At 36.3% G+C, this 14,371-nt stretch overlaps 1 protein-coding gene across 1 annotated transcript in view; it reads left to right on the forward strand.

Annotated features, from left to right (window-relative positions):
- The first annotated feature begins 3,780 nt into the window (after window positions 1-3,780).
- qars1 (glutaminyl-tRNA synthetase 1) overlaps window positions 3,781-14,371 on the forward strand; it is a 35,607-nt gene continuing 25,016 nt past the window's right edge. The window contains exons 1-15 of the mRNA XM_028824173.2: window positions 3,781-3,942; window positions 5,224-5,374; window positions 8,500-8,609; window positions 8,825-8,900; window positions 9,018-9,082; window positions 11,692-11,745; window positions 11,846-11,900; window positions 12,027-12,098; window positions 12,180-12,265; window positions 12,409-12,495; window positions 12,634-12,733; window positions 12,857-12,935; window positions 13,027-13,135; window positions 13,360-13,490; window positions 14,115-14,207. Of these exons, the coding sequence (XP_028680006.2) occupies window positions 3,832-3,942; window positions 5,224-5,374; window positions 8,500-8,609; window positions 8,825-8,900; window positions 9,018-9,082; window positions 11,692-11,745; window positions 11,846-11,900; window positions 12,027-12,098; window positions 12,180-12,265; window positions 12,409-12,495; window positions 12,634-12,733; window positions 12,857-12,935; window positions 13,027-13,135; window positions 13,360-13,490; window positions 14,115-14,207 (1,379 nt within the window). The 5' untranslated portion in view covers window positions 3,781-3,831. The remainder of the gene's footprint in view (window positions 3,943-5,223; window positions 5,375-8,499; window positions 8,610-8,824; window positions 8,901-9,017; window positions 9,083-11,691; window positions 11,746-11,845; window positions 11,901-12,026; window positions 12,099-12,179; window positions 12,266-12,408; window positions 12,496-12,633; window positions 12,734-12,856; window positions 12,936-13,026; window positions 13,136-13,359; window positions 13,491-14,114; window positions 14,208-14,371) is intronic.

The following is a 14,371-nucleotide window of genomic DNA, read 5'->3' on the forward strand; positions in this document are numbered from 1 at the left end:
CTTTCTTAAAATATGTTTTCACTTTGTCATTATGTGTTATTGAGTGTAGTTTGGTGGGCAAAAATAGCAAATGTATCTGTTGAAAATTATATGTACAACATAATAATGAATGTAGAAGGTGAAGGACTCTGAATACCTTCTGAACCCATTGCACATACAGTTCACTCTTAAAAATAATGATTCTTTAATGGTAGCTTACTAAGTTATGTAATTCCTTGCAGAACCATTGCTTGACCAAGAACCATTTAATTCTGGGAAGGGCTTTTTACATATGAAATTGGTTCTATGGGCTTTGAAAATATTTCTAATGTTTAACAAAACAGAAATTAATAATGTACAGTTGTGCTTGAAAGTTTGTGAACCCTTTAGAATTTTCTATATTTCTGCATAAATATGACCTAAAACATCATCAGATTTTCACTCAAGTTCTAAAAGTAGATAAAGAGAAACCAGTTAAACAAATGAGACAAAAATATTATACTTGGTCCTTTATTTATTGAGGAAAATGATAGAATATTACATATTTGTGAGTGGCAAAAGTATGTGAACCTCTAGGATTAGCAGTTAGTTTGAAGGTGAAATTCGAGTCAGGTGTTTTCAGTCAATGGGATGACAATCAGGTGTGAGTGGCCACCCTGTGTTATTTAAAGAACAGGGATCTATCAAAGTCTGCTCTTCACAACACACATTTGTGGAAGTGTATCATGGCACAAACAAAGGAGATTTCTGAGGACCTCAGAAAAAGAGTTGTTGATGCTCATCAGGCTGGAAAAGGTTACAAAACCATCTCTAAAGAGTTTGGACTCCACCAATCCACAGTCAGACAGATTGTGTACAAATGGAGGAAATTCAAGACCATTGTTACCCTCCCCAGGAGTGGTCGACCAACAAAGATCACTCCAAGAGCAAGGCGTGTAATAGTCGGCGAGGTCACAAAGGACCCCAGGGTAACTTCTAAGCAACTGAAGGCCTCTCTCACATTGGCTAATGTTCATGTTCATGAGACCACCTTCAGAAGAACACTGAACAACAATGGTGTGCATGGCAGGGTTGCAAGGAGAAAGCCACTGCTCTCCAAAAAAAACATTGCTGCTCGTCTGCAGTTTGCTAAAGATCACGTGGACAAACCAGAAGGCTATTGGAAGAATGTTTTGTGGACGGATGAGACCAAAATAGAACTTTTTGGTTTAAATCAAAAGCGTTATGTTTGGAGAAGGGAAAACACTGCATTCCAGCATAAGAACCTTATCCCATCTGTGAAACATGGTGGTGGTAGCATCATGGTTTGGGCCTGTTTTGCTGCATCTGGGCCAGGATGGCTTGCCTTCATTGATGGAATAATGAATTCCAAATTATATCTGAGAATTCTAAAGGAAAATGTCAGGACATCTGTCCATGAACTGAATCTCAAGAGAAGGTGGGTCATGCAGCAAGACAACGATCCTAAGCACACAAGTCATTGTCAAGAATGGTTAAAGAAGAATAAAGTTAATGTTTTGGAACGGCCAAGTCAAAGTCCTGACCTTAATCCAATCTAAATGTTGTGGAAGGACCTGAAGCGAACAGTTAATGTGAGGAAACCCACCAACATCCCAGAGTTGAAGCTGTTCTGTACGGAGGAATGGGCTAAAATTCCTCCAAGCCGGTGTGCAGGACTGATCAACAGTTACCAGAAATGTTTAGTTGCAGTTATTGCTGCAAAGGGGGGTCACACCAGATACTGAAAACAAAGGTTCACATACTTTTGCCACTCACAAATATGTAATATTCAATCATTTTCCTTAATAAATAAATGACCAAGTATAATATTTTTGTCTCATTTGTTTAACTGGTTTCTCTTTATCTACTTTTAGGACTTGAGTGAAAATCTGATGATGTTTTAGGTCATATTTATGCAGAAATATATAAAATTCTAAAAGGGTTCATAAACTTTCAAGCACAACTGTATATTAGGATATCTAGCAAGCCATAAGACAGCAAGAAGATCAGAACATAGCCCTCATTATTGTATGCCATTCTTTTAAAATCATGAACCCATTGATATTTTACAAATCCATTATCATCTACTCATGGCTATTTCTGAAACATGTTATGGTATATGGTAAAGTGGCTTTCTGGAACCTTCAGATGCACAGTTATTTTTGGGAACCAAAATGATTCTTTATGGCATCGCTCCAAAGAAGTACTTTGGTACCTTTATTAAGTGTAGTTGTTTAAATTCAGTCTGTTTTTGTGCTGTGGAGGATTTCCACATCACTCCAGGCAAAATGTCCTTACATCTAGAAAATTCATAGGTATGTTCACTATAGTCAATAAAAAGAAGTAGATCATGGAAGCACAGAATAATTCAACTCAGACTAAAAGAATTTTCTTTTTTTGACATTAGATCTTATAGTTTCTCATGGTTGGTTCCTTCTTACGCCTGACACTACTTCAAATTCTCTTTAGCTCTGAATTGAGATGGATAGATAAATGTTGGAATTTTTTGTGTTAACAAAAAAAATCCCAACAACATTCTCAGATCTATCTGAACCAATTCAACGTCATAGAGGTCTGAAGCCTATACCAGGCTGCATTGGGTGCTATGGATATGGCACCAGTTTTCTGCAAGAACCTTTCACACACACAATATAAAAGCATTCTTGCTTGCTTTACAAGCTTAAAGAAAATACATCTCACCTCATTTCTTATCTGAATTTTCCAGTGAGCATCATGGTGGCAGCAGGCCCAGCAGGTCAGCCCATGCTTAGGTGGTGATATCTGGTAGTGGTGTTACCTTATAGTGCTAAGACTTTGGATGTTTCCTGTGGCTCCTTCTGTGTGATACTTTCTTTCACTTACACTAACGACCATCAGTCTGCTCTGTGGCTTAAAGACATGCTGTCAGAATGGTCGGTCTTGCCCAGCTTTCACAATGTGAGTTTATGTGCTCTCAGTATTGGTGAAAGGTTCAACCTCTAAGTTCGCCTAACTTGTGTAACTGGTGTATGATGAATACTCTTGTGTAAAAAGAGGAGAGAACAAGACCATAGCTCAAAAACGGATTGTGGTGCTGGGTGCCTGCCCTGGCTTGGCACCCATGCCTGACTGCAGTAGTCACCATAGTGTGGCTGAGGCATTATACTGTCGTTACCGGTTTGGTCATCACCGATGTTGAGTTAGTCTAACCCCACACAGTTCTGATAACTGGCTATACATGTAAAGCACCCTTGGAAACGTGTAAAAAGTCCTGTTTAAAATAAAAATTAATTGGTTACACAATGATTCAGCTAGCTAAAATTACTCATGAAGTAATTGGGTTCAGTTCCTGTCCTGTATGATTCATTGTGCGAGCCGCCTAACCGACAAATGTAGATAAATATTAAAATAACTGTTACAAACAGTTCTGCTCCTACTTATATACTACGTGGGTAGAGTGGTAAGCAAAGCAGTAAAATCATTAAGAATTATACTATTAGTGTATAAACAATTTATTCGAAAACACGTTGTCACTAAAACACCAGGATTCTAACGAAACCTAGGATTGTACTGATTATTAAGCATTCGCCTCTTTAATTTTGACGTGCATGATGCAATCAGCGTGCAAGGACCACTGCAACATCTATTGGCTCTTTTACTAGCAACCGCCCTTTAAAATTCACGCCGGTCATTGGCCCAAAGAATATATTATTCCACAGATGATTGGTTAATCCAGAAGAGGGGCGTATTTTTTTAAGCCTATGATAATTGGATGGATTTTTCATAGTGAAGTCTCTGATAGGTTTTCCACCTTGGCATGACTACGCCCCTCGTTAGGCATCCAGGAAGAACATGTGGTGAACGGAGAAAAAAATGGCGGACCCAGTCACGCTCTTCGTATCAATTGGTCTTACCGATCAGAAAGCAAGAGAAACTTTGAAAAATGAGACGCTCAGCTCGCTGCTTAAGGAGGCTGTCATTCAGGTAGTTTGTCGCTGGTGTATTGGGGACGAGGAATGGGCATTAGGGGGAAAACAGAAGAGGAATAAACTTGGATAAATTTAAAGCTAAATATGGAAAATGATTTGACTCATAACTGTACATACCGACAATTAAAATTGTTCAAGAGTGTGTCGTGCGGTACCCATGTCATGATCTCTAAGGCGTATAAATTACACAAAGATCACGTCTAAAAAATTGCAGGTTTCTGTTTCGCTTTCTTAACAGTTCAGTTGTCAAAGGGTGACTTTTCTATTACTGTTGGGTCAGAAGAAAATTTAAAGGGGCGAAATCTCAGCCTCCACAGAGTGGAAGACTACGTACATATTAGGAAAATACGCGAAAATGGTAAAAAATCAGAAAGGTTTAAGGTTAACGGCCACCTTTAAATTAGTTTTTCAACAGAATAGAGGATGGAGACGAAAGAATACATTTAATAAACGTTGCAGGAAGTTAGCTAGCAATATGGTTGCAAGTGGCATCCTGCAAACTACAAACTTCGTTAAGAGTATGAATATGTAACCGGTGTCGGTATGTCTTCATAAAATTTTCATTTGTGGTGTTCTGCCAAGGGGGCTTAGTACTGATTGCAAAACTCTGTGTACACGAGGACCGAGCGTCTTTATTATTTACTTAATTTATCACATTATGCCCGAAAAACGCTCCTTAATCGCTCAGTTGATTGTAGCAACTGTTAAAACATCAGCATCAGAACGTCTCGTTGAAATAGGAAGTGATCATCCACAGTAAATCCAATTCCATCCAATACAAATTTTATTAATTTGTGCCCTTCCTTCCCATTTAGGTATCAGTATTTATGGAATTCATCTTTGTTATACGAGGTGCAAGGTAATAACTCGCCTTGGACTAGATGCAGCTTATTGTGCTTTAGTGCACCTGACACGCATGTGCGTAGCAAGCATAAAGAAAAGATGCGTTTTCACTGTAGGGCAGAAATGTATTGCAAGCCTTGAAGAGTTCTCTGTTTCCTAAATTAATTGCTGAAAAATCCTTTATTAAACAGGACTTTAATGCTAAGGCATTTGTTCATTAGCTATATTTAGCTACAAAGCAAACACCAATGTACACCCTCCCATGATGTAGAATCTGAAAATCACTCATGTGAAGACTTGCTGTACTCTCCTCCTTGTGTTGGATATATTGGTGACCAGACATCAGAATGTGCAGATGAATGCTAATGCTATGTGCTCAGTTCTTTTACCACTTGTTGGATTGATTTTTTTTCCTTCTTCATTTTCTCTGCAGGTTCAGGGAATTGTTGGGGGCAGTAATATTAACAAGGCAACTGGAACTCTCTTATACAACTTGGCATCACGGTTGAAGGACACTAAAAGACTAGGGTTTTTGGTGGCATACATTGCAAAGAAGCAGATCAACACTGACTTGCAGTTAAATGGTATTTTTCCTTCTACATTTCTGAGTTGTATGGAAGATAGTTTTTTTTTTTTTTGTCCATCAGTTCATTGCATAATGATTACTTGGTTCATTTTATTAAGCCTACTGCTGCACCCTGTTTCATGCCATTGGTAAATATTTGCACTTAGACCCCAAAAAGTTTTTTAGTGTGATCCAAAGCAAGATATTTCATTGCTTTGGCCTTTAACTGAAAGAACAGTCTAATAATAATAATAATTCTTTGCATGTATGTAGCGCTTTTCTCACTACTCAAAGCGCTCAGCAATTGCAGGTTAAGGACCTTGCTGAAGGGCCCAACAGAGCAGAGTCCCTATTGGCATTTACGGGATTCGAACCGGCAACCTTCCGATTGCCAGTGCAGATCCCTAGCCTCAGAGCCACCAGTCCGCCTCTAGATTGTGTCATATTTGAAAGGTGCTTTATTATAATAATGAAGGAAGTAAAAATGTTTGCAAAGAACCTGGAAAAATATGTCCTATGAATTTAATGTAATCAGTGGCATCCAGATAAGTATGAAAAATTACTTTGGAAATACTTTGCTAATTAAGAAATTCCTGCGTTAAAATCTTTTGGTGATAGTCAAAACCTCTTTTCTTAAAATCCAATTCTACAGAGTCTCTTATAAGACATTCACCTCTTTTTTTCTTTTCTCCTGGAAAAGTGTTTAGAGGTTTCATGTACTTGTATGTCCTTTTCAAAATGCATTTGTTATTTTACCTTTCTCTGAATATATGCATGGCAGGTATTCAGTATATTTTTTTCAAGCCTGTACATGGTAAATTCATGCATGTGTAATTAAGAGAGGTGGAAGAATAGAATTCAGTTTCTTCTCAGTCTTAAGTTAGTGACCTGTTAAAGTTTGTTAAAATGAGACATTTTCTTCTTTTGCGTCGTGTGCATGTGTTTGTTTCACTTATTCTCTTTCTTGTTAGATTGCCTACAATGAGTATGGGTAGTACTGGCTGCATTTTCATAACTACATAAAACTGCTAACTATTCAAAAACACCAGATATTAAGTACACATTGCCATTTGAAATAAGTAGTACAGTATATAAGTGTGAAGTTTTATTCATAGAAAGAGGAATATACTTTTTTACACAACCTGCCCTGGCACTGCTGCTGCATTCCAGTTTATTTAAGAGTGATCCAGAGTTTTATTTAGCCAGGTCTATATCTTCTCTCCTAATGAGGATAGCAATACATTTTGCAGTTTTCATGCTGCACACTCCATAGTCAATGGTTGCTCATTTTCAGACATCACCTATCATGTTAGGAACTTTATTACACAATTTTAATATTTGTTTATCTTTGGTGCTGGTTGTAAATCTGAAACCAAACAAAAGTCACTAAGAATTCTGTACTTATTTTTTGTAACTATGCCAACAATATCTAATTACAAAAATAGGAGTTCTTTAATACAGATTTTTTATGAATGGTTAGCATTGGGTGCTTTTCTGGATTTTTCTGAACACCTTGATATTTTTGATATAGTGAGTGTTGGTTCAGAACCTGAAAGTAATTCCTGCTTATGACATGGAAGTGACCCTCGATAGTGTTCAGGACCACCTCAGACTAGGCTGAAGGAAAACACCAGAATCAAGAGTGAGAGAATGGAAGGTATTGAGAAAGGAAAGTGCCTTGTTTTGGTATTTGGGTGATAGCAGTTTTTTTTTTTTTGTTTTTTTTTTTATAATTTTATTGATTTTATTGAACTCGGACAACATTCCATACAAATAGATCAATTTTACAAGAATGGGATTGAAAACAAATCAACCCCCACCCCTGAGAAAGAGAGCATGGGCAGCAGAATAAAACTTAAACCTAGTAAAAATAAGTAAATAGATAAATTAATAAGTGAATATAGATAAATGGATAAGAAAAAGAAAAAAAAAGAGAATAGGGAGAGAATCTGCTTCCTCAGTGCGTATTCTAAAATGGTATTGATTAGATCCTGCCAGGTTTTGAAAAATTTGTTTTGTCCATTTTCCTGTGTTATTGTGTTGTTCTCCCTTTGTGTCTTCTTCTCTTTTTTGCTTTCATTTATTATTAAATGAGCATGAGCATTTTGTCTCTTAGGATGTTCACACTGTAACATTAATTTAAGATTGAGACTACTAATGTGACTGAACAAAAACATGACACCTCTTCATGAAACACAGTATACTGAAAACTATGTGTTATGTTGGTGCAACTAATTAATGTATTGCTTACTATTAAAGACACACACTTACAGACTGCAGGATTTTGTAACTTTTACATCTCATTCATTGACCATTTTTTATTAAAAAAAATGTCTTCTATATGCAATTAATATAATTTATAAAATCTTATTTTTTTAAATTTTATATCAATTTAGGTGTTAGTTTTAGATTATTTTGTTTTGCCGTCCAATAGTATAATCATTTGTTTCCCTCTTTCACTATTCTTTTTTATGCACATTATGGTTTACTTTGTATGTAATTCAGTCTTACTTTATGCTGCAGTAATGTATATTATTAGGCTCTTAATAAAGATATACACTTGTTTTCTCTGTACTATTTTTACTGACTACACAGACCAAGGCCAGATTTGAGGTGAACTTTAAAATGTTTGAAAAATCTATTACTTCGTGGAAATATTCCATATAAGTGACATGTTTTTTTTTTGGCAAGTGGTGAATTTACCAAATTAAGGTTTAGTGCAACTGTAGAAATAAACAATAGGAAACTATGATGGTTACAAGCCCCAATAATGATTATATTATTATTATTAATATTTCTTTGCATTTATATAGCGCTTTTCTCACTACTCAAAGCACTCAGCAATTGCAGGTTAAGGGCCTTGCACTTTACTAGTACATATTTTCCTAGCAGTATGTGGTAATCCACAGTGAAGCTGTGGATTTTACTTGCACTACAGAAAAAAGTAAAACCTAAAATATATGAATGGATCATAAGATTCAAAAATGTAGAATTATCCAGGAACAGCAGAAAATACAATGACATGCTGTAATGTCCATATTTGCAGGAGCTAGGTAGAAAAAAGACAAGATTACAACTAAGTGTATAATGGCTTCAGTGTCTTGTATTTCTCCTAAATGTTATCTTTTTTTCTGTCACTTGCAGCTGCCCTGGATTATATTAAAAGCCACCCTGTGGACCCTATTGACCAAGCTGATTTTGAACAGAAGTGTGGTATTGGCATTGAGGTTACACCGGAACAGATCGAGGAAGCAGTGAGTGATTCATCATTTTTATTTTAACCGCAAGTTTTTCTCACTTCTCCATCCTTTTGATTTTGTATTTTGGAAAACAGTATAATGGTGTTTGTGACATCGGCGAACAGAGAACAATCTGTAACTTTCCTTCTTTATATTGTTAAAATGATGAGCAGATTGAGATACTCTTAGTTTGCTTTTCAGTTTTACATTTGTGGTTTTGGTCTTTTTAGGTAGAGGCAGTAATCCTCAAATATAAGCAGCAGTTGCGTGAGGAGCGCTATCATTTCAACATGGGCTTGTTGATGGGTAAGAAAGAGAACCTTCTTTTTAGGTTGTTTTCATGTGTGCTTACAACAAAGAGTGGTCACTTGAACAGAATACCTGCTAAGGAACCAAGTCTGAGTTGTGTGTTTCTCTTTCCAGGTGAAGCCAGAAGTCAATTAAAATGGGCTGATGGCAAAGCCCTTAAGAATGAAGTTGACATGCAGGTACAGGTTTTCCCTTTCATTGAATTAGAAGATTAGCTTTTCACAGTTGTACTGTAAAATTCTGAAATAATTAAGTGTTAATGTTGTCTGTACTTGTAAGCTCATTGGATTGTTACTGTGTGGACCTGTTCTTAACCTGCACTGGGATACTGCTTTTTCTGGGTGATTTGACTATGAATTGTAGATGATTTGGAATTTGACAAGGGTTAGTACATCCTAAGGATGTTTGCTTCAGTGTTTTCAAATATTCGGTAGCTATCTTCTTTCTTACAGAAATACATAAAAAGAACCATATTGGAGAAGCACTCTGACAATGGGCTCAATAAGAACAAACAAGCTAGAAAATGTGCACGTGGCATAACATTGTGGTACATTTGGTGACTTAAGTTAACTGAAATGAGAGATGGAGCATTTCACATTTTTATTTACTTCATTCAAAAGTCAGTTTTCATATTTTTGGTCATTAAATAATTTTGTAATGGTGAGTCATATACAGAAATAATAGTGATAATAGAGTGGAATTACATATGCTAGTAGACTACTTAAATACATGCTTTTTAACAGGAATTTACATTGTCACAGAGTTGAAAATGGAGCACAAATATGCACGTTTTGGATCAAAAGCTTTTATAGACAGCAGATTCCAATTCAAGTGATGTAAAAATGGCATTGGTTGATGTGTGTTAGTGGTGGAGGGTCTGTGATCAAATGTTGTTCACTTTTCTTAAACATAATATTTCTGAAAGTATACCCAATAGAGTAGTACCCAATAATTAGCAAATAAAAATAACTGTTAATACAAAATGACAAATTAGGATAAAATCACTATCAATATTACTCTTTGAAAGGAGAAAAGGAACTGAAATAAGTTTCCCATCTAGCAATTAATATCAGTTAAAACATAGTAATTTATTAAAATTACTGTATATAAATAAGAACTTAGAAAGGAACTGATTTTATTTTATAATGGGATTACAAATGGTGACCATTATTTTAAAAGTTTTTCATTTTAGTCTAAAGATGTGAGGAAGCATAAGTGGCTCTTCGGGTTTGAATAAACCATAAAACTGGCTTCCATCTGTTTTAAGTTATACATCTAAGTGACTCTTTTAGCATGCTGCAAACTGTATGCCCGCTCTGTCCTTGTTATTAGCAGCTTGTCCTTGTTGCATGTCCAGCTGCTTTGATCTTCTATTTCTAAACACGTCCAGTGTTTACAGTTGATACACTTGGGGTGAATTCTTTCAAACTCACTTTATAACCCCTCCACAGATTTGATATACACTTGGGGTGAATTCTTTCAAACTCACTTTATAACCCCTCCACAGATTTGATATACACTTGGGGTGAATTCTTTCAAACTCACTTTATAACCCCTCCACAGATTTTATACTATCAAACTATAAATTTGGTATATTGTTTAAGACATCTACTTTGTGCAAAGCAAAAGTCATTTTTTTTTTTACAACAATGTTCACAGAATGAGTATTTCACTTTTTATTGACTATATTACTATGCCAGTGGGTCACAAGTTTACATATGCTTTGTTAAATGTGCCTTCAAACAGCTTATAAAATTCCAGAAAATATACAGTATCAACCCTTTAGGCAATTAAACAATTAGCTTCTGATAGCCAATTAGCCTAATTGGAGTCAACATGTGGATGTATGTTAAAAATGTCTTTTTTTTGTGGCTGCCAGGTAAAAAAGGAAAATATTCAAAATCCACAAGTTCAAGCAACAGCTCTCGGGTAAAATTAAAACAATAAACTAATCTGTAGTTGAAGTTGCACAGAACTTTTCTCTGTTTGATGATTAGCAATTTTGCAGATTTCCCAATGCTTATAAATGGGAGATTTTGAAATTTCAAAACTTTGTACAGCTCATTTTTTAATACCTCAATGAAATTGAACTGTCTTGACAAGTTTCTTGAAGAAAAACATGTCACATTACAACATAACTGGTCCACAGGAGGCTGAGTTGTTTCCTGCGAACAGACAGACTTGAGTATTGGAATCATATGCAAATGCACCTAAAAATGGGCTTCAGTAATTTTCTGAGAAATTAGTCCTGGTTGCTTCCTAAAGGCTGTGTTCCATCACATGAATTTTCCAGCAGTTTTTTTCAATTGAGGACATTTACATAATATTAGTGAGTTGGAAGTATCCATGGTGCATTGTCTTCATTGGCATTTGTGTAGTTTGACATATCAGCATCTCGGTCCATAGCTAACACCAACTGAATTTTGTCTCAAGTTATTTGTGGGCATGAAAGAGTTGATAATATATGAATGCTTGCACAGAAGTACAATACTTATAAAGCAGCTATGAAGAATGAGAAACTATGGTGATTTGGGTGTCTCAGTCAGAAGAGAGGCACATCTATCTGATAATTTGTGTTTTTACACATAATGACAGAATGGAAAAAAGGCTGTGATTTTGGCTGAGCTCACCCTAGCCATAAAGTCTTTGTATGAGTGTTGGCTCCACCAGGCAGCATGTTAATGACCGTCGGAAAAATGGCAAGCTTGTGATACTAGATTAGTACTCCTTTCTTTTTCTTTTCAGTTTAACATTTGCTACATTGAATTTCATGCTGTTTGTTCTTCAGGTACTGCACCTCCTTGGTCCCAAAACGGAAGCAGATTTGGATAAAAAGTCAAAGGTGAGCTGGATAGCATCCTTCAGTATTTAGCTTGCCCTACACCTTGCAGTATTGTTCGAGGTCTATGCATTTTTTTTCAGTGTCCTTTCTTTATTACTAGGCCCAAAAGCAGAAAGTGCCTGATACCAACAAGAAAGAGGAAGCTGTGCTTAATGGTAAAATGCTGCATTTTGGATGTCTTACTATTCTGTAGAATCTAGATTAACAGAATGTCTCTTTCATGTTAAGCTATCATTTGTACTATTGAATCCATAAAATGATTATTGTCTTTCTGCTGTTAGGAGAGATGAAGTTTGAAGGGAAATCTCTTATGGAGCAACTCCGAGGAGAGGCCCTAAAATTCCATAAACCAGGTAAAGAAAAAGAAGAATGTAAATGAAGTCTTTATCAATTTACATTATGAAAACAGAAATAAAATCTTGTATTTTCTGTAGGCGAGAACTATAAGACTGAAGGCTATGTTGTCACTGCAAATACCATGAAGCTTCTGAAACAGCATTTGGAAATAACTGGAGGGCAGGTAGGTTTTTCATTTGTCACACTTACTCAGGAAAGCTTTCAGCTTTTGGTATAAAATTGTGCATGCTGAGTTTGGTTTTGATCTGCTGTTGTTGAACGAGGGCACATTCTACCAGGCATATCTCAGTACTGCTTTGTTCCCAGGTACGGACTCGCTTTCCACCAGAGCCCAATGGCATCTTGCATATTGGACATGCCAAAGCCATTAACTTTAATTTTGGTTATGCTAAGGTGAGCCATCTTTATGTAAATGCCCAAGTTTTCCTAGTTTTGGGTTTTTCTAATAGTTTAGAGCGTGCCTTTGACTGTTTTCTAAGCACTGGGCGCGCATTGTACTTCTTTTTCTTCACTGCCTCTGAATTTTTCCAGGCCAACAATGGTATCTGTTTTCTGCGATATGATGACACCAATCCAGAAAAAGAAGAGGAAAAATATTTTACTGGAATTCGGGATATTGTCGAATGGTTAGGTATGGTAATGAGCTGTGTCAGCAGGTGGAAAGACTTGGAGACAATGGCAAAAGAGAAATTAAGTGGATTCATTAAGACATTCTGGCACTGGTTAATTTAACTTATTTTACCTCTTCCCACAGGCTACAAGCCCTATGCTGTTACACATGCTTCAGATCACTTCTCTCAGCTGTATGAGTGGGCCGTGGAGTTAATCAAAAGGTGGGGTGACTTGACATGAATTAATCGATAAGCATTACTTGGCTTATTTTTACATCCAGTTTAACTGAATCCTGCCTGCTTCTGTGCACAGGGGAGAAGCATATGTATGTCACCAAAAAGTCGAGGAGATCAAAGGTCACAACCCACCACCCTCTCCCTGGAGAAACAGAAGTGTGGAAGAGTCCCTGCTGCTTTTTGATGTAAGAAGACCTTTTGTCTTTGTGGGTTTTAGCATCTTTGTGATGAATTTATGGTCCTTTCAAGAATGAAACAAAAATGAATGAATTCTCACTTACTGATTTCGTTCATGAACAATAACCATCCATTATTATGCACATTTTTTATATAAATATGTGTGTGTATATATTAGATCTGAATCGCAATCTGATTATTTAGGTGGTTACCTAATAATTGTTTGATACAGGGAATGAAGAAGGGCAAATTTGCTGAAGGAGAGGCAACACTGAGAATGAAGCTGGTGATGGAAGATGGAAAGATGGATCCTGTAGCATATCGCATTAAATATACACCCCACCACAGGACTGGGGACACCTGGTAAAAGCTCTCTCAAAAGCTGTGGTACTGAGGATTGCTATACAGCATTGCCTATTTTAGATGTACAGTATAGTAAACTTTGTGAGAATTCAATTTTTGGGAATATATGGGTGGGCCAAGGAGAACCATGGATTAGGGCAGATTTCATTCTGTCTCTGCTTCTTTTTTTGAATAATTACCTGTGTTGCTGTGTACAGTACATCAAACCATGTGACAACTCTTATTTTTTTAGCAGCTGGTGCAAAACCTTTATGAAACTGAAGAAATTCATTATTTTAAAAATGACAAGAGATCTCATGTTTAGTAATAAACCTTTCTCAGTCTGATCACTGTGGGCACTAATCACTTTTACATGAATCCCTGTAGTGCTAGTTTCACTTTGCTAAACAAAATGTTTCTTGTGCTTAGTCCTCATCCTTTTTTTAACATCTATGTCTCCTGTACAAGGAACTCTTATTAATGATCGGTTCTCAGAGTCCTTATCACATTTATCACGTTGGTCTTCTCATTGGAAAACATGATGGACCTGGAGCATTGTAGAGTTCACCTTGATAGGTCTGATATACTGAAGCTCGTGTGTCAATCTGATGGAACTTTCATTTTTCCTTTCTGCTCTCTTTACAGGTGTATCTACCCCACCTATGACTACACACATTGTCTCTGTGATTCCATTGAGCATATCACCCACTCTCTTTGTACCAAAGAGTTCCAGGCCAGGTAAAACGACTTAAAAATCATTCTTTATTTTCAGACCGGCAAAGTTGTTATATAAACAATTAAAATTGTGTGTTTTTTCCCTCCTAAAAGAAAATAAAATCTGGTATATTAATAACAAAACAGCACACAATTTTAAGATTAATCTAATATTCTTAAATAGAAAA

Source organism: Erpetoichthys calabaricus, chromosome 18, assembly GCF_900747795.2.
Source record: "Erpetoichthys calabaricus chromosome 18, fErpCal1.3, whole genome shotgun sequence".
Taxonomy (NCBI): domain Eukaryota; kingdom Metazoa; phylum Chordata; class Cladistia; order Polypteriformes; family Polypteridae; genus Erpetoichthys; species Erpetoichthys calabaricus.